At 42.9% G+C, this 20406-nt stretch overlaps 1 protein-coding gene across 1 annotated transcript; it reads left to right on the forward strand.

Annotated features, from left to right (window-relative positions):
- Window positions 1-727: 727 nt before the first annotated feature.
- Window positions 728-7807, forward strand: Eif3f (eukaryotic translation initiation factor 3 subunit F). Its single transcript, XM_063256680.1, has 8 exons — window positions 728-1121; window positions 4325-4395; window positions 4618-4697; window positions 4999-5136; window positions 6352-6443; window positions 6661-6797; window positions 6916-7029; window positions 7562-7807. Exons 1-8 carry the CDS (start codon window positions 758-760, stop codon window positions 7637-7639), a joined length of 1074 nt encoding a protein of 357 aa, XP_063112750.1. The 5' UTR covers window positions 728-757; the 3' UTR covers window positions 7640-7807.
- The last annotated feature ends 12599 nt before the right edge of the window (window positions 7808-20406 follow it).

The raw sequence follows: 20406 nt of genomic DNA on the forward strand, positions 1-20406 counted from the left end.
AATATATTCCTGAGATTCACCCGGCCTGCTTCTGATCTAAGGCCTCTGCTCTAGTTGGTGCTCCTCTGTAAGGACTCTTTCCCCCAAATAACTAAATAATGGTTACCTACCTTGAATCCTCTGAGTCGCACTCAAACATCATATTCTCATTGTGACCTGCTCTGATCTCCCACTTCCAAGTCCCCCTTATCCTCTGTGAATTCTTCCTTTTTCATGGCACAACATTGATAACTACTGTATGTCAATCATAGCGTCTCCTAATACAATATTATTTTTCTCTCCCCTCTAGAATGTAAATTTCTGCCCATTTCATTCACCGATAGCTGCCTAGAGCTTAAAAGAGCGTCTGTCACACGTTAGGTTAGATGAATAAACCTCCATAATGACACGTGGTGATGCTGTCAAGAACAAAACTCTTTTAAAAGGAACTTAATCTTTATCCCACGTAGGTGTAAAACAGGAATTGCGTTGCTCTCTAGCTCCACCTAGAGACAGCTATGTGGACTGCATTTAGTTGTTCCTTTTCTAAGGCGGCCCCAAATTTACTCGGAACCATCAATCGGCATCTTAGTCGGTATACCTCGGACCCAAAGCAAAGAGCACAAACTCCGGGAAAAAAATTTACAAACAGCCGGAAATTTAGTGTCCGAGAAGCATCACTACTAACCAATAGGCACCAAGGCGTACTTTGAGCCTGTCAAGCTCCAGTCAACGAGTGACTCCCCCTTCCGGTCCAGGCTTCCTCTTTCGCGTCAAGATGGCTACGCCGGCGGCGCCCACGAGTGCTCCTCCCGCCTCTGCGGCCCCAGCTCCGGACCCGGCTGTCGCCCCAGCCCAGACTCCTTCGCCGACGCCAGCGCCAGCGCCGGCAGCGACCCCGGCGCCGGCCTCGTCCTCAGACCCAGCGGCAGCGGCGGCCACCCCCGCGGCTCCTGGCCAGACCCCGGCCTCGGCACCAGCTCCGGCGCAGACCGCGGCGCCCGCTCTGTCGGGGCCGGCTCTCCCCGGGCCCTTCCCCGGCGGCCGCGTGGTCAGGCTGCACCCCGTCATTTTGGCCTCCATAGTGGACAGCTATGAGCGACGCAACGAGGGTGCCGCCCGAGTTATCGGAACCTTGCTGGGTGAGTGATCGGAGAACATAGACTTCTTTTTTTCCACCTCTCAGAAGCTTTGTATCACGGCAGGTGTCCCGTCTCCTCTCCTGCCACCCGATTGACTCCACTTTCCCTGCCCCAGTAGCCTGATTGGAGTGGAGGCTGCTAGGATTTATGATATTGTACTTTTCCAAGCCTTCTGAGCATGATCTGTTCCTCAGGCTCTTCTGTTACTTCCTAGTGTAATAAATAAACCCTGTTCCCCCCGTGCCTTCTCTCCATTTTCCATTAGGAAAGCAGTTGTTTTCTGATTGTTAATCTATACGGTACTTAAGGTTGAAAAAGAATTTTTTTTTGCCTATATTCCAGATTTGAAAAATAGATACGTTAAAATAGTTTGTAAAGCTGAAAAGCACTAACGAGGTATTGTAGATAAGTTCTTTTCTCTAGAGCCAATTTTCCCTTAAGTTTATTTCTACTTTGCCTTAGTGACAAGTTTTAAACATTAAACACCTTTGTAGGTGCACTCTATATGCATTATCATTTCTCTTTATTGCTCTTGAACTTGTAATAGGCCTTCACATAATGTACTTGACGGTGTGTATTGCCAAGAGAGTAAGATACATAGACAGATGCCACCAAATATCAACCAAAACTCAATTATTTTAGTCTAGTTCCTTTAGGGGCTGCTTTAAGAGAGTTTTTCTGAGTTCCAAATTATTACAGAAAGCATCAGGTACAGCTTTTGGTTGGCATCTACTATCAGGCCTACCCGTAGAACACGCAGTTCTCTTTACCTTTGATGGCATAACACTTAACAGAAACTTAAATTGATTCATTGTGTTCTAAACATCGCCATGTCTTTTCTCAAAGTGAACCTTTGTATCCCCTACTACAAATGCTGTCATCCCTAATTTTAAGTTTTCGCACATCATGTAAGTTCCTAGAAAAATATTAAGCATCAGTCTTCCATGCCATACCCCTGCTTTTGGTCTGTTCTTAACCTCTTCAGTATAACATTCCGTAATTCCTCTGTTGTTTCTGTAACAAAAGATTTTTATGTCATTGACTTGAAGCTTGACAGCTACGGGGACTGTGCTGTCAAACTTTCCAAATTCACTGGAACTGTATAACTAAAGAAATAATTTTCCACCCAGAATTTTTTATTTCATGTCCCAGTTATTTCAGTAACTATTGTCAGGCCAACTGTAATCTAGGTCCTCAGATCTCTTCCAAACGGAATCATTATGCAGTGCTCGGGGTTACACAGCATTGTTTACAGAATAATGAAGCACAGACCCTGCTTGCTAGGAACTTACAATTTCTCAGTTAAACATTAATTTGTGAAACCCATTTCATTGAGTATCTTTTATGAGCCATAAAACTATTAGAAACCACAATTTGATCAAATGAATTCTACTGTAACTTGAAATTCAAAATATAAATATATATTTATGTGCAAATAGGATATAAGTGCTGTAATAGAACAATATCAAAGTAAGGTGCAAATACAGAAGATGTAACTTTCAGAAGGTCAGAGAAAGAAAGCCTCATAGGCAAGAAGACATTTAAGCTGGGCATTAAAGAACTGTGAGTGTGAAAGAGCCTGGTAAGTCCACAGTCTGAAGAAGTGAGCATTACAGGAATATAAGAGTGAGGGGAAATGTGGCAGATGAACTAGCAACTTGAACCATAGAGATGTTAGATAATTCCAAGTATGCAAAGTGCCAAGAGGATTACAGGACATATGACAAGACAAAGTATCAGTCTAAACAAGTTTGGAGCTGTTTGAGGAAGATGCTAGAGCAACAGGCATCTCAGTCAAGCCTAGGAATTAAAGGTTTCCGTGATTGCTTTATAGAGAGTAGTTAATGACAGGTGTGAGCTATGCCTAGCTACCAGGTGGTGGGTGTTACAGTAATAGGGATGAACTTGAGAAATGAGAACAGAGAGTAGTGGAGGACTTGATGGGGCTTGATGTGATCACAAGCAAAGATTAGAAGAAAGCCCAAGGATGACTCCCAGTACTTAGATGTGGAAAAAGAAAGGGGATGTAGAGGTTGACTTCATTCAGTCTGCTAAGTGTTTCTTCTGAGGTGCATATTAAGCATGTGCTGGTCAGGTAAAAAAGTTGTCAAGTAGAAAACTGAACAAGGAACATGAAAGTGTGGAGTACAAGTGTGCCAATATAGGGATTATACTGTTGGAACATAGAAAATAAGTGAAACCGTAAAGGTTGATGAGATCACCTGAAGCAGGAATTGGCAAGCTTCTGTAAAGGACCAGACAGTAAATACTTTAAGTTTGTGTGCCTCAGCTCTTTCATAACTGCTCAACTCTTGCCTTTCTAGCAAAAAAGCAGCCATAAATAATTGGGCATGCAAGTGTTTAGTAACAAAAACACTAGATCTGGGAAAAGGAACATAGGGTGAAAAATAGGACCAAGACAGAACTCTAAAAACCTGAGGAGTCAAAATAGCGAACACAGAATAGAAAGAAGTAATATATATTCCCTGGATTTAGAGACAGTTTCAGCTCAGGGAGCAGGCGTGCAGTGAATTGAAATTGGACAGACTGTAGCGCTTTAGGCAGCACTGTGGACCCTCGAGGAGTAGGAAGCACATGCACACTGGGGTGAGGAGCACCAGAAGGATAGAAGGAATGGAGAAGGCAGAGGATTAGTGGTTTGATGAGGCCAAGAAACTCATGTAGTAGTTGGTAGTAAAGGTATCAACTAGAAGTGATAGAGATTGACATGTTGATAGCAAAGATTCACAGACAGAGGTTTTCTGCCTGATGATAGGGTTTTGCCTATGCTAACAGAAGGTATGGTTTCCTCCTCCTAAAATGTGTTTAGCATGTGAGATTTACTGTTGGTAAAATCTTCCAGGTAGCTGTGTAGATTAAGTTACAGGGAGAGACTCTAGAGGCTAAAAAATAGGTCATGGGCTGAAGGTGTGAAAGTGGCTAGTAGTAAAAAGTAACAGGCAAAAGAGACTTTGTGAAGGAGGAGTGCATTCTGTTTGATGATGGAGAGAGACTGTAGAGATCACTCCAGGGTTCTAGTTCTCTGGAGAATCCTGGTTCCATTGATGTTCAGGTTGGAGCGAATGAGTTGATTTGGTGTTTACTGACTTTGAGGGGATCTCCTAAAAACATTCCAGAAGTAGTCAGTGGCAGTAGGAGTCCCAGGATTAAATGACACATAGACGATTCTTTCTCCTTCACAGGAACCGTTGACAAGCACTCAGTGGAGGTCACCAATTGTTTTTCAGTGCCACACAATGAATCAGAAGATGAGGTGAGTAGGAGTTTGAGCTGCCTGTGTGCTTTATAGCAAGCCATTTGTCAGACACTGCACAGTACGTTATGCTTATAACTAACGCTCCTACAGCCAGGGAAGTTCGTACTCATGTATACTTCCAGGCCTTTTCTGACTGTTGGGAGTGGCCTCTGTCTTTTTTATCCAGTGTTTCTGTGAGACTTCTGGCTTCTTAGCTTCCTATCCTGCCTTCCCTCATAGGTGGCTGTTGACATGGAATTTGCTAAGAACATGTATGAATTACACAAAAAAGTCTCTCCAAATGAGCTCATCCTGGGCTGGTAAGTTGGGAAGGGGTGGGACTGTATCTCAGTCACTGTAAGATCTTTTGCCATTAGACCAGAGCTTGTCTTCTCCCTTCTAGAGACAGTATTGAAATGGTATGCCTTCAGAGAGCTGTGGATTAAGTGTGTTTGCCTGGCAGTTCTGATCCGTTAAAGTCAAAGTACTTATCTTGAATTAGCACTTTTACTGTGAGTCTTTTTTAGTGTCATTCGAGTCAGCCAGACACCCATGGTACCATTGTGCTTGCCGTTGATGTCACATGTACACATAAGCCCACAATTACATTCTACTTTCCAGGTATGCCACAGGCCACGACATCACAGAGCACTCTGTACTGATCCACGAGTACTACAGCCGGGAGGCCCCCAACCCCATTCACCTTACTGTGGACACGAGTCTCCAGAACGGCCGTATGAGCATCAAGGCCTACGTCAGGTAACCACAGAGTACTGGCCCACAGGGCACAGAAATAGGGCTGCCATGCCTAGGTGACACGCTGTCCCTCCCCCTTTTCAGTGTGTAACTCCTTGCCTCTTCAGGAAGCACATTCCTCTCAAGAGTTGTCATTAGAAAGGCTTCACTCTGAAACAGAATCTGTGCTGATACTTTCCACTCCCTGATCCCAGTTGTACTCCAGGTACTCGTTGCTCTTCACCAGTTTTAAACAGACATATGAACAAGTTCTCATGCTTCTTTCATGTCATCTTTTCTTGAGCAAACTCTTCCTACACACCTTTATCATGATCCTTCACCAAGTTCACTGCTTTTCTTAGTTACCCGTTAGTAAAGTTCTAGAACCTAAGGCAGTATTTACAGATTAAAAGATCACCATGTTGGGGGGCAGGGTAAGACAGGTGTCACTGTGTATCAGGCTGGCCTTGAATTTGCATTTATCTGCCTCAGCCTCCAGAGTGCTGGGGTTTATAGGCCATTGATACGCTCAGCACTCAGCACTATCCTTATTTTGAATGTAGCTATTAACCCAAGATTGAGTAATGTTTTGGTGACAATAGCATTAATTACTGGTACACTGACTTGTGGGCAGTTAAAATGCCAGTGGATGAGGGTTGTTAGGAAAGGCTCTAACAGCCAAAAAAGAGGCTGCTGTGGGAATTGGAAAGATTCCTCCGTTGAGAGTAAAGGCATTTAGTGTATATCTTTTGCTACTTAACTTTGATGTTTCAGTGGCTGATAATAATGTGGTCAGTTGACTATTATACAATGAATGTTCTGCTAAACTCTAGCTGTTCCCTGAGTTCTTCGCCATTATAGCTATATAATAAGATTTTTCAAAATCCAGTTGAAAATATAGTTGACATAGTAAAAACAACATTTCTAGTAAGGTTATCCACTGCACCCAGTCTAGTCTTGGTGAGCAGGAATTTTTTGCTTTTTCAGTACTAATGAAAAACTCAGTCCTAGAAAAGATCCATTTTTTATCTTTGCTTTCCACGGGGGTGACTTTCTCAGCAGCCAGCTTCACAAAATCTGGCGTTGTTTTGCACTGTGTGTGTGGTAATCCTCTAAAGGGACCAGGCCAGAGCCAGAGTATGGGGACCAAGAGTTTGGTGTGTATAATAGGATCAAGAAAGTGCGTTTTACTCCTGTGAGACCAAGGCTTTGTGTTTACTCTGACTTCTACCTCCCCAGCACTTTAATGGGAGTTCCAGGGAGGACCATGGGAGTGATGTTCACACCGCTGACAGTGAAATACGCGTATTACGACACTGAACGCATTGGAGGTGAGCAAACTTCCTCTACCTTCTTAGAAGGTTTAGGGCTGTTCAGTGGAGGGGCTGTCAGTGGAGGATGTTCAGTCATACTAGGTAGAGGGATCGAGCTCTGTTAGGAAGAAGAAAAGTCAGAAACAGAGCAGCAAGTTTGTGGAAGCTGAGTCCTGAAGGGATGGGAGGAAGAGTTACCATTGTCTTGCTGACACGAATACCCTTTATCTCACAGTTGACCTGATCATGAAGACCTGTTTTAGTCCCAACCGGGTGATCGGTCTCTCGAGTGACCTGCAGCAAGTTGGGGGAGCATCAGCTCGCATCCAGGATGCCCTCAGCACAGTGTTGCAGTATGCAGAGGACGTGCTGGTGAGCAGGGGAAAGGAAACAAAGGAGGGGCCATCGTAGGGGTGTGCTGATGAAATGATAGTACAGCACAGCATGGTGGTGAGATTATGCCTTACTGGATCTTTGTTTTGGTATTCAGTCTGGAAAAGTGTCAGCTGACAATACTGTGGGCCGCTTCTTGATGAGCCTGGTTAACCAAGTGCCCAAGATAGTTCCTGAGGATTTTGAGACCATGCTCAATAGCAACATCAATGTGAGTACTGTTTTTGGGCTCAGGAGCCTTCCTCCTCCACTTCAGCTCAAAATTGGGAAGAAAGTTAGATGTCAGGGACAATAGAGGAAGCGAGGCTTTACCTTTGTCCATTTGGCAGTTCAGTTTGGGAGAAAGGAATACGTAGTACACATGTTTGAGGATCCTTTCTCCCTTGATTCTATTTCTCAGGTACTGTGATCCTGCTGTGACTTGTTTAGATGCAGTACACAAAGAAATGCTAAAATTGAGAAGTGATGAACATAATTTATTTTCCCTATCTGTATAGTCAGATTCCCTGTATTCATCCATGGATCCCAGCTAACACACCCTGGGACTATTAGTGCATCAGTAAAGATGGGAAAGTGTCCTCAAGCATTTCCTTTCTGTCTTCTACCTTCAGCTCCTCAGTCTCTCCCAGCTATCATTTATCTGGAACTAGTCTCTCACATCCACAGTTAAATAGAGCTGGCCAAGACCAGCTTTTCTACTTCCCTTCCATCCAGCCTCTCACTGTTTATCCTTTGTCTTCCAGGACCTGCTAATGGTGACCTACTTGGCCAACCTCACACAGTCACAGATCGCCCTCAATGAGAAACTTGTAAACCTGTGAGTGGGTTCCAGCTGGCGCTTCTACCAGTCTTGAGACTCAACTGTAGGGCCAGCATGAAGTGGAGGAGAGATGGTTTGTGGTCTTGGGTCGCAAGTAAGTGACTCAAGTCACAAAGTAAGTAAGCTGCTTGTGACTCTAAATAAACATAGTTTACCTTTTGTAAATGAATTCTATTTAATGCGAGTTTATTCCTGGGTGGAAAGGAGAGGACTTCTGGAGCTCACACAGAAACTACAGATTGGGCACTGTTAAAGTGGAAGCTCTTTATGTATTGAACAGGACTTATTATCAGTAGATGCGCCTGCAACCCAGGCCACGTTAGCCTCACCCAGACCCACACCAGGCAGCCTACTCAGCGTATCAGTTGTAGAGTGGCACTTTCTCCTTCCTCTGTGCCTGTGATCATACAACTTAGACCTCCACAATGTTTTTATTCTTGTCGGTGTACGAGATTGCAAAGCCAGCAACAACATTGTTGCCTCATGCACAGTGTTGAAGGCCTGGAAATGGGGTCTTAAGTGAGAGGAGAGAAAAAAGAAGAGGATGGACATAGACACTCATTCTTGAGACCTTCAAGTCTCTGGCAGTAGAAAGACAGATTTCTCCATGGTGAAGAATAACTAGAAAAGTGTCCAGTAATGGCACTGTTGTGCGTTGCCTGGTTTGCCCAGGAAATGAAAATCCATAGGGGAAAATAATTGAGAATTGGATTGTTGATTTGACTTTACAAAAGAGTACATGGAATAGTAGGGTAAAGCTATTTGCCATTTTGCTTTAGGGAGACAGTATTAGAACCTGTGAGTAAAAGTTTAAAATAATTTCTCCAAAACCTCTGAAAATGCTCAGATATTGTCCATGACTCAAGAGCAACCTTGGGCTATGTTGTGGTCTTTAAATGGCTGAGTCTAAACACATCGAGGCACCCAGAGACCTTGTAGGTTTCCATAGTTGCCTAGGTGACTTCAAATTTTCATTTGAGTGGATAATGCTGGAATTGTGCATGGGCACTGTGGGATGTCCTAAAATAAGAGAAATCATTACTCAAGGAGTGAGCAGTTTAGTACATAGTGGAGTGAAAGGTAAAGTGGAGGCAACTAGGAATCAGGATGGCCTGGGTCCTCATTCTGATTCTAAGATAAATAACTAGAGAAACTTAGGAGTCACAAGTGGATCTTAATACATAGCCCACTAGGGTATCCTGAGGAGTCAGTGAATTAATAAGTGTCAGCTTTACACTTGCAGAGAATAATGCCTCATATATAGAACACATAAGTGATAAGGTAAAACACAGTTCAAAAATGAGCAACATGAACACAGCCCTGGATCTTGTGTCTGGTTTTGAACTGTAACTTTATTGTACTATGAGTTGTATCAATAATAATGATATTTTCTTACAGGGAAATGTACACGTTATCTGCAAAATAATGATTATACCAAATTGAGAGATTAAAAATAGAACACAGGATGGGAAGAGTTAACCAAAATGTTACTGTGTTTTTATATTTTCTGTGTACACAATTAATATCAACTGTAGTCCTGAAATGCATGTTAAAATTTCAGAATTAATTACAAAAAATACACGTGGTATATTTTCTGTGAGAGGTAATGAAATGTGGAATAAGAAAAAAGAACCAAAAATTAGAGAAATGAACATGGAAAAGGTACATGAAGCAAAATAAGATGGTAAAACAGTTAAGCTAAATCCATCAGTAACTGCAGTAAATGTGAAAGTATTTTAAAGTAGCTGGAGAGGGAAAAAGATTGACTGTCAAGGATGAACAAACCCTAGCCTTGTGCTGATTACAGAACCACTTAGAACAAGAACACAAGTTGTCCTTGCAGCTGTAACGGTAAAAGTGAATTTTAATACTACAATTGGATGAAGTCTCAGAAAACAGTGCACATGATGGTACTCAAAACAGAAAAAAAAAAGTGAAACTAAACTGCTTAGCTATATGTATATATACAGTTGATTAGTATTTGTAATAACCACATAAGTTAGTATTTAAGGATTGAGAGGTTAGCTCAGTGGTATAGCACTTGGCAGATACGTGCAAAGCCCTGGATTGGTCTTCAGCACTGCAAAAAAGAAAAAAATAGGTATAAATTCTCTGTAGCAGTTAGGAATAAAGCCACCATGATACTTTTTTAAAGACCTTACTTAGTATACATAGTTTCTCGTTAACAGGTGCCTACGGCCTGCCAGCAGCGCCATTACTGAGGCTTGTACTCAGGCTTGCGTGAGGTCATCCAGCCTGGGTCTTTGCTCCAGAAGGCACGTTAGAGCATTCTTGCACAGGCACACTTAGGAACCATTTTAAGTAGTAAAGCCAACACAAAAATGGGAAAACAGCCCAGTGTAAACCATGAAAACAATACTTTTCATGAGAGTGAAAACAAAAAAAACTGAGACTATCGGGAGCTTGCCCTTGAAGGGGATGTTGATATCCTGGTGTCTCTTCCTCTGCTTCTTGGCTGCCATGAGGTGAACAGGCCTCCGCCACCACTTGCTACCATCCTGCTGTACTCACCTTGCTGCCACCAGCCCAAGTAAAGCATGGCGTGAGTCATGACCCAAAATAAACCTGTCATCATTTTAAATTGGCCATCTCAGGTATTTTGTCATGGTAATAAAGCTAACACAACTAAAAATTCATGGTTTATCTTGAAGTGTGAATGAAGCCAGGGAAATAGAGTAAATGTAAATTACTCATAATGAGCTAGTGTAGGGTTGGGTGGTAGCTCACGAATACAAATAAAGAATCAGCATCAGCTAAGATGACGTAGTATTTATCATTAGCTTTGCTTGGGAGTTAATAACCATTGTGTTTAAATAGAGATACCAAAAATAAATGGAAAATAGGAGGAACTTTTAAAAATTACTGTTACGCCATTGATAGGATGGAAGAAAACTTTCAAATGCTAAGGGAAACAAAAAAAGCCAGTCATGGTAGCACATGCCTGTAATCCCAGCTCTGGGAAGGCTGAGGCAAGAGGATTACTGTGAGTTCAAGGTCAGCCTGGGCTACAAAATACGTTCAAGGCCAGCCTGAACTACATAGACCCTGTCTCAAAAAGAAACATTAAAAAGGCATTTAGTGTTCTTGGATTATTTTGAATGCTGCCAATTCTCCCAAAGTTGCATATCTGTCATAATTCTAATAAAAAATGATATTCTTTTTTGATCTGAACAAGCTGCTTCTATTTGTATAAGAAAATAAAAACCATTCTAGAAACATCCATCATAGAACTATAAGCCACTTTAACAGCCAATAATCCAATACATGTGCAAAGTATATAAACAGTTATACGCATACACAAAGAAGCACTACATGAAAAGATGCTCGCTGATTAAAAATATAAGTTAAAGTAACTAGCCGTTTGTATCAGATTTGCTGATACAAACCTGTGAAGGCCAGAGAAAGGGGAAGCATTATACAGGTATTGTTGATAGGCATGTACCCATGTCTGTGGGATATTTTGAATTTGTATTTGTTAATATATAAATGTGCCATTGGCCCAGGAATTCTAATCTTAATTATATACACTCAAATTAGCGTGACTATAATATGTAAGTATATAAGTAATTTTTGGTTATAACTACATACAGATTTTAATTAATCCAAATGAATATTACCAGAAAACTTTGAGCAGTTTTGTGGTGTGTTTGTAAAACACAGTACTATAAAGTTAAGAAAAATGAGACTGTTCTTTATGTATTAATACGGATAATTCAAGATACACTTGAGAAAAGGCTGGAGAAAATGCTGTCTGAGAGGCCAGGGGTTTAGCTCAACGGCTTAAGTGCCTGCCTGGAAAGTGCAAGGCCATGAGTTTAATCCCCAGCACCAAAATAAATAAATTATATTTACATAATAAATAGTACAAATGCAAAAGAATGATAAATTCAAGGAAGGAGGAAAAGGGAACACTGTTGGAAAATTATTCACAAGTGGTTTTAACTATATAATTTTTTAAAGAGCAGGGCAATAGGAATTAAATATGACACAATAGTAAACCTTTCCTATCTGTGTAGTAGGTACGTAGATATTCCTTAAATTATTTTCTGTAACTTTCTATAACCAATTTATTTTAAAAATTAGAGGATTAGTCTTTAAAGATGTGAATGCTAGTTTACTATGTGCTCAGAAAATTAAGCTAGCCTGTATGTTTCCATTTGTATATAGAATGGCTGAGAAATGAACTCGAGGGTCAGCCAGGGCTTCTCTGTTTCCAAGGGCCCAGGGCTACATCCCATAGGGTAGACCTGCTACCCCTTTCCTCCTCCACATCTCTGTCCTGCCTCAGCTATTCCCCAACCACCAGAGTAGCATTTCAGGGCCACAGTGGAGAATCCAAGCCCCTCCCCCCCTTCATACTGTAGGTGCTGCTCAGAGCACCTGACCTTTTTCTGAGAAATGCAGAACAGAAGGAATGGGACCCCTACCATCTCTGTACACTGGACTGGTTCAAGCGGTGGGCAGCCCAAATTCTGGAATTGAGACCATAAACTGCTGGAGGAGTTCAAGAGGAGTCGCTGGGGAAGGTGACAGGAGACGCTGGAATAGAGCTTGAAGGGTGCCCAGGAAGCACAGCAACACCAGGATGCCTTAAGAGAACTGCCAAACGTTTCTAAAGAGAAGGTCAGGATGATCATGCCATTGGCCACCAGAAAGATAAAGTGACCCAAGTGAGCATAAAGAAGCTCAGGAAATGGGGGAGTGGAAGCACAGACTCAAGAAACAAGAGCCAAGCACAGGTGAGAGAGACACTGCCACCTGCCCTGCCTAGTGTGTGCTGTACCTATTCCCCCTCCACGCTGACTAGAAAGTGGAAGCAGTGACCATTTGGGAACAATTAGAAAGTTAGGACTGAGAGGAAATTTCCACAGTCAGAAAACGGACAGGTGTCCAGTGCGTATAGCTAAGGTATCCCAACCTGTGTGTCCACACAGTCACACTAATTTTCTGCTCACATCTGCTCAGTTTTACTCCACATCTCTCTCTATCCCAAAAAACTCCCTAGCCAGTTGTACTGCCCAGCATTCTATTGCTGGGACAAAATATTTGACATACAGATCTTAGTGGAGGAAGGGTTGGTTTTGGCTCACAATTTCATAGATTCAATCCATGGTTAACTGGAAATATCATGGTGGAAGAAATCTGCTCACCCCATGACAGCCAGGACACAGCAGATGAGCCAGAAAGAGGAAGGAGTTAGGGACAGAATATACCTTCAAAGGAACACCCAGTGACCTCCTTCCTTCCACTGGGCCCCATACCCCAACAGCCCATTCACCTATGAACTTGGCCCATGGATGAATCCATTGATGAGGTCAGTGCTTTCACAATCCAGTCACCATCCTGGGTGTCACCTCAACATTGCTACTTTGGTGATCAAACCTTCAATTCGTAAGCCTTTGGGGGAGCCTTCATATTAAACAGTAACGCCATTTCCCTGACAGAATTCTGAAACTACTAATCCACTTAATTGCCCAAGTCATACCTTTTTATTCCCTTGACCTGAGCCACCTATATTAATTGGTCCTTTCAACCAGTCCCACAACTGAGCCAACCATCCAGCTCCATAAGCTCACCACCCATGATCTCTCTCTCTCTCCCCCACAGAAGCTGCTCAGTACAAGTTGCCTAGAGTCCATGAACTTCATTCCAACTGTTGCTCTGACGAAGAACATTAGCTTCACAGGCATGAATGAAATGTTCTGGCATTTTTCTCAGCGGACTCTAATTTGTACTAGATCACAAGCATTGTTACCTTAATGGGATCTTTATCCAGGGAGTGGCCTGATACAATGATCCCACAGAACTTTGACCTTGTGAACATCTTGACTGCATTACTCCAGAAGGGGACACATCAACCCCAAAGGATCACATCATCCCCCCCAGGGATCCACAGAAATGTGGATCCTATGCACAAACTGGCCCTCTACTAACTTTGACTCTCAGAGCCACCTGACCTGAAGAGCACACTGATCTGGGGTGGCAGTGCATCCCTGAAAGCATCTCTGACATGCTGGAAACATTTATTTAGCTCTCATTTGAGCTCTTACTTTCCAGCTATTACACAGCCCTGGATGAATAAATATGCACTCAATGATAGCTTGAAGCTAGGTAGCAGGCAATTTTGAATGGTGTCTGTCCAGCACTGATGGTAGGAGGAAACAGGCAAAGCCCCTCTTCTCCCTCTGTTGTAGTCAGGGGCTGTGCGGAGAACAACCAGAATCAGGACATAGAGTTTATAATATTTTTATAGTGGTCACTGAGAGTTAACACAAGAAAATGCAGGAAATCTATCCGCAACACCAAAAACAGAATATTTAGTCAAGGCCTGAATCCCTCAGCAATATCTCACATGAGTCCAGATGAAAACCCAGAGCTCATGACAATGCCTCCCATGAGTCCAGCTGGAGGTCCAGAGCCCACAAGAAGGACTCACATGGTCTCTTTTACAGATCCGTGCCGGGAAGGCCCAAAGGTCAGCGGTGGAAGCTAGAGAGTCCATGCCAGCAGGGTGAAGGAGCTGTGCTGGTGGGATGAGGGTTCTACGCTGGAGATGAGAAGTCTCATTCATAACAAAGACCAGGGCTGTCCTGAAAGGCACCACAGCCATCCTCAGTGATATGGAGGCCACGACGATAAGCACAGTCGAGTACATGCCAGCAAGCCAGCATGACAAGTTCATCCTGCAGACTAAGCAGCACATGTCTTCCCCTCTGGAGCCAGGAAGCAATGCTCAATGTGAGGACCAGAGCTTCTCCAGGAGAACCAACAGCTCAAACAGCAACTCGTAGGAGAACCCACAATGCCTCAAAGCAGTAATACATAGCTTCTCCTTCACCACCTATCTATTTATGCTGGCAACTTTCCTCGGTGGAGCATCTACACTCAGTGCCATGCTGATGTAATCCAGCTGGCGTTAAGCTGACCACCAGTTCTTTTTTTTTTTTTTTACTTTATTTGTTAATATTAAGAAGAAAAGGTAAAACAAATTTTCACAACAAAATAATAAAAAAGTAACAATTGTTGATAAATTACACATCATTATCTTTAGTCACTCAAGTACAAAATATGGGCATAAAAATTTCTTCAATCGGTATTAGCACAACCTTTCCTATTCAGTGAACTAAGTGACACTAATGTATAACTAACTTGCATTTTTTTTCTTTTCCCCTATCTTAGTTTCTTCTTTTTATTGAACAGTTTCCTCCCATTTCACAGTGACTATTGTATATTTTGAACCTGATGGTTGCACATATGTCACTGTGGTGTGATGTTTTTCAATCCTTCTGGGAAGATACACAGAAGGGGAATATCTGGGTTGAATGGGACCTCTAATCCTAATTTTTTGAGGAATCTCCACACTGATTTCCACAGTGTTTGTACTAGTCTACTCTCTAACCAACAGTTGTAAAGGGTTTCTTTTTCCCTACAGGCCCAGCAGCATTTTTTATTGGTTGATTTTTTTTAATTAAATAATTTTTTAATGAATAAGGGAGAGGATGAGATAAAAGGGGGCATAACAACATAACAATACAGGTTAAAGCATGACACTTTCAGCAACCTAGTGCTTCACCACCAAATAACCCGACTTAATAGTAGTTACCATAGTGACCACCCGTTCTTAATCCATAGCACCCTCTAACGGCCCAAAAGGGATCTCTCAGGTCGCTGCACCTGTTTGGGTCAGGTGGAGGACACACAGTGTGCCCATCTTCCTGCTGTCTACAGGTACAGGGAAGGGGTCCACCCTATTCCTGCTGCTGTCTCAGGTCTGCTAGGGAAGTACATGATTGGGTCAGTGTCTGAAGTTGGCAGCATCCCGCTGGGTACTTTTCAGGGTAGTAAAACAGTCTCAAATTCTTGCTGCCTCTGAAGGAATAAGGGACATATATGATCTTATGAGGACCTTAGTATGCTCTCTGTTAGGGCTAGGGAGGGAGAACCAATCATCTCACCAATCGTGGCCTCTTTTTTGAACAAGTGGTAATTTTGTTGTAAGAGTAATGTGCTTATTTTCAAGGATAAAAAAATACAAAAAAATCAGAAAAGAAAATAGAAATATTTCAACTTGATCTTTCAATGATCATTATTATTAACACATCCAGACAAATCTTTTTCCAAAACAAACCAAAAATACACTGGAGGTTTAACCCCAGGCTTCATGTATGTTTAGTATAGGCGTACAGTGAGCTACACCCTCAGCCTAGCCTTGGTTTTTTTGTTTTTGTTTTTGTTTTTGGGTTTGTTGTTTTTAATTAATTTTTTTCAATTCTGTGTTTTTTTTAACTAAACATCGTAGAACAATCATTGTTCAGTAAATGTTTAAAAACTTGCAGTTCATAAATTTCTATTGTATAGATGAACTATCATTTAAACTTTTTTAACATTAGGTGTGTGAGCAATTTTGATTGTGTGCTGATCTATGTAATACCATGGTGAGCACTTGTGCACAAATGTGAATGGGTGAGCTCCTAATTCTTTAAGATAATCTTTAATCATTTGTTTGTGTCAGAGTTTTTCATCTGGGAAACCCACACAGTGCCAGTTAACCTCTGCATCTGAAGGAGTCTATTCCCAAAGCTTCTGCTTGCCAACTTTCTGCAGGATTCCTACACTATGACGTGAAGAAATGGGAAGCTATCCCACTTTGCCCTCTATGAGCCTGAGCCATAAGCCTTTCCTTCCTCCATTAGCCCAAGCCAGAACCCTATTAAGTCACACTAAATTCTGGACAGCAAAAAGGATTCTAGGACATAGAAATCCATGGTCAGCTCCCTTTTCCTAACCCCAGTGCTGAGCCAATGGGCTGCTAAGCTCCCAAGAAAGACTTATTTTAGAGCTTTGTACCTCACAGGCCCAGAGAATCCTGGAAAGCTGGTACAGAGGAGTTCCTAGCAAGGACCAGAAAGCTATAAATCTTGTGGAAAAAGTGGCTGACAAGACCTGCAGGCCCTTAGGGGAAGCACATACTGGGTCTTACTGGATTCTTGGCCTGGCCAAGAAGGACTGAGCAGGCAAGCTGAATCATTTACGCCCTCATGCAGGAGAGCAGGACAGAAGGGTTCTGCAGGGGATGGGAATTCCCTGGTTCTACTGCACCCATCCAAATGGGGAGACCATTTCTCTTCAACACCTACTGAACTGCCAACAACAGCCAGACTCACTACCAACAACCTCATTTAGTGCTCCTTGGAGTACCAAGGAATCAGTTCTCACTGCATTTTACTTGGCACAGCCTATAACTATGACATCAGGTTTGGAGCATGTTTGAATAAGAAATTAGCATTTCTCTCACATATTAGTCATTGTCAGCCTTTTTAGGAGTGTTCAAACAGGACCCAAGTTGTTAGTAATTCAGTTGCTGGAACAGACTTGCCTCTCACTGAAGACTCTAGGAATTCATGCACAAGTAATGCAAGTTCATACAGGGGCAACAGAATTTTAATTGTCCCCCTTTTCCTCAGTGATGTCTCCAACGAGGGAAAGCAGCTGTCCCTGGTGGTGGCCTAGGCGGTGAATTAATGTTTGTCCCGTGGTGGTTAGTCTGATTCTTCTGTCAGTCTTGAGTTGGTATCTTGGGTCTCACTGGTGTAGTATAGGGAGTATACTAGCTCTGTGCTTGTGTTTCTGTCCCAGGATGATGTCTATCAATTTTATAATGGTCTCTGTCCCATGGTATTGGTCCTTCTGTCCATGATAATGGGCCACCATTTCCATAAAGGTTAATTGCTGTGAGTTGAGGCTTCCCCACTTAAAACCACTAGAGGGCACCATTATCTTATTTTGATGCCTCTGGTTACCAGTTCTCATCCCAGGTTTAGTACCAGAGCAGGGCCTGCCCAGAAAATGTACCTTTGGCTTTTGAAATGCCAGAATCTTGCAAAATGAATGCAGAGCTTCTCGAGATGCTTCCCTTGGCCACTGCTGAACCACAGTGTGACACCACCAAGAATCTTCCTCTAGCCCCACCCAAAATTCACTCCAAATAAACACACAATCTGTTTCAAACTTTTAGTTTGGAAACAATTTAGATTAAATCTCTAGAGCCTAAAGGAATCTGATCCCTGCCATCCTGGCCAGAGATCCCTCTAAAACTCCCTGTCTCCCATGCAGCTGCACCTGGAAACTCAACCCCTCTGCTGATGCAACCGCACATCGCCCTGCGCTTTCCCTAGCCCAGGCCTGTCCTTGGGCAGTGCTGACCACCTGTGCCTTGGGGGCATAGTGCCTCTCACTGACTCCCCTTACCCACAACCCTACATAGACCCCACAGCCTGTTCACAGCAGCTGGCCTGGGCTCTAGTGCCAGAGCGTCCCACTCAGGTTTGCTCTGCAGCAATAAACCTGTCCTGTGGAGTGCCTACCTCTCTTCCTGTCCTTTTTCCTAACAGGGGCCACTCCCTTCCAATCAGATTGTAACCTAGAGCCCCTCTGTAGAGAAGTCACGAGGCTGCTGCCACCCAGGCCCTGACTGCCAAAATGAGGTTTCTGGGGCTTTCCATTCTGGAAAAGGGCAGTACAGAGCTAGCGTTTGGTCCTTGGCCTGTTCAAAGAACAGGGCCTTTCCATGATGTACTGGAACTTGGGGAAACTTACCAAATTCTACAGATTGGAGAAGTGAGATACAAGCCAGGATCATGTCCACCAGCCTTCGTAAAATTGCTTACTTGATTGAGAATACAAGGGATCAATTGAGGGAAGGGTTAACTGACAATGAAAGTCCTGGATTTAAATGTAACAATTTCAATATGAAATAATTCGGCTATAAAAATTCAGCTGGATAGGGAACATACTTAGTTTGGGTCCCCTGAAAGCACATGTGGCAAAGGGGGGGTGGGATTTATACACGAGGTAATTTGTATTCAAGTCCAAGGGTTACCATAAAAAATACCACAAATTTGGTGGCTTAAAACAACTGCAATTTACTTTCTCACAGTTATGGAAACTGGAAATCTGAAATCAAGATGTTCCTCTGAAGAAAGATCCTTCCTTGCCTCTTTCAGTTTCCTGGATCCTCAGGTAATTCCCCAAGGTACCACCACAGCAGTTCAACCTCTGCACCTTCACATGGTCCTCTGCTGTGTGTGTAGCTGACTGTCCCTCTTATAAGGTCACTAGTCACACTGAATTAGGATCTGCTTTAATGAGCCTGTCTTTACATGATCACATCTGTAAGGCATGAGCAACCCATAATATGATCTGAAAAGCAAAAGAATGGAGGGAAGAGCAGGAGGAACTTAATACAAACTAGAATATCAAACTGGTTATTCCTGCCATGGGACTCAGTCTCACTGAGGAACCTGCAAGGAGCTATGTGAATTATACCTCGAAAATCTCCTATTGAAGGATAGAAAGCCTGAAGCATTCAGCCAGCTTCATCCCTGGCTGAATCATTTTCTTAGGTTAACTCCCTTCCACTTTCTGGTGGTGGCTGCAGCTGAGAGGTAAGCAGTAAGCCTATGACAGATCACCACACTGTTCAGAAGTGAGGAAGGCATCACAAGTGTCTGCAAACCCTCAAATTGCTCTGGTCTGCTCCTGCCCACAAGGAATTCACCCTGTGGCTGTATTTTAGGGCACTGATCTTCTAGAAAGTTAGAAAATGAGTGACCAAACAATAACAGCTTTTCAAACCCGGTGTACTAGTGCTTTCCTGTAATCTGTACACTCTGGGAAACTGAGGATGTAGCTCAGTGCAAAAACCCTCAGTTCACTCCCCAGAACTGGGAAAAATACTTTCAACAAAAAGTGGTCACTGGAATAAAATATAACTGCTCACAGCAGCAGGTCCTCAGGTATAATATTCATCATCTCCTCCCCCTTCACCCCATTCTAGATTTCTCTTGTCCCTGGACAATTCTAAACCTGCTCTGTTTTGTTCATTTGGAAGGTCTGACCTCTCAATTGTCTCATCATTATCCTCCTTTGTTGGCTATGATTGCCTATTCACTGTTATCATTGGGCCTGAAAGCACCAAATTTGCAAATTAATCCTCCGTACTCCATTAGGCAACAGCAGCTTTAGTGCTTTTGGACAAAAAGGTTGATTGTGCCCTTCCATATGGTAACTCTTTTCTTTAACCTGATGGTCTACCTGTAAAGGAGTTCAGAGTGACCCAGCAGGAGACTCAGTGGGAAACTTGCCTTGAGAAGAAGGATCTCTAATCCAACAGAGTCAATTCAGAAATGGGAAGCATAATTTCTACAAAGAGCTGGTTGAGGTGATAATGAAAGAAGACAGTCCCTACTTCTACCCCTTGGTTGCTTTGTGTATTCTAACTCCAGGGGCCATAGCACCCATTCATTAGTTAACATTTAGTGCATATACTACATCCTGGATGACAGTGATCCAATAATCCACAGGCTGTCACCTCAAGTCAGCTCCCACTTTCTACCAGTTAACGAGGTATACGAGAAGACCCAATATTTTAGAAGACCATTGCCAGGATCCATTGACCATAAAATAGGCTCCTGAGCTATAACTTCATTGCGCAGATCTACAAACCATTGGTGAAACACTACAAACATGGAAGATAGCAAGCAATATCCCACATTCAGAAAAAATACCAGTTTTAGTAAGGACAAACTGCTGCATCCTTCTACAGTGGAAGGAGTCTGATGCAATCTGATGCAACTTATCACCAAGTGTCAGTGCAGTCTCCTCAAGGAATGGCTCTATAACGACCCAGACCCTGCTTGTGCATCTTGAGCATTCAGCAGCAGTGCAGTAGGTAAATCAACCACGGTG

Source organism: Cavia porcellus, unplaced genomic scaffold, assembly GCF_034190915.1.
Source record: "Cavia porcellus strain 051 isolate PalLab524CR breed Dunkin Hartley unplaced genomic scaffold, mCavPor4.1 scaffold_9, whole genome shotgun sequence".
Classification (NCBI taxonomy): domain Eukaryota; kingdom Metazoa; phylum Chordata; class Mammalia; order Rodentia; family Caviidae; genus Cavia; species Cavia porcellus.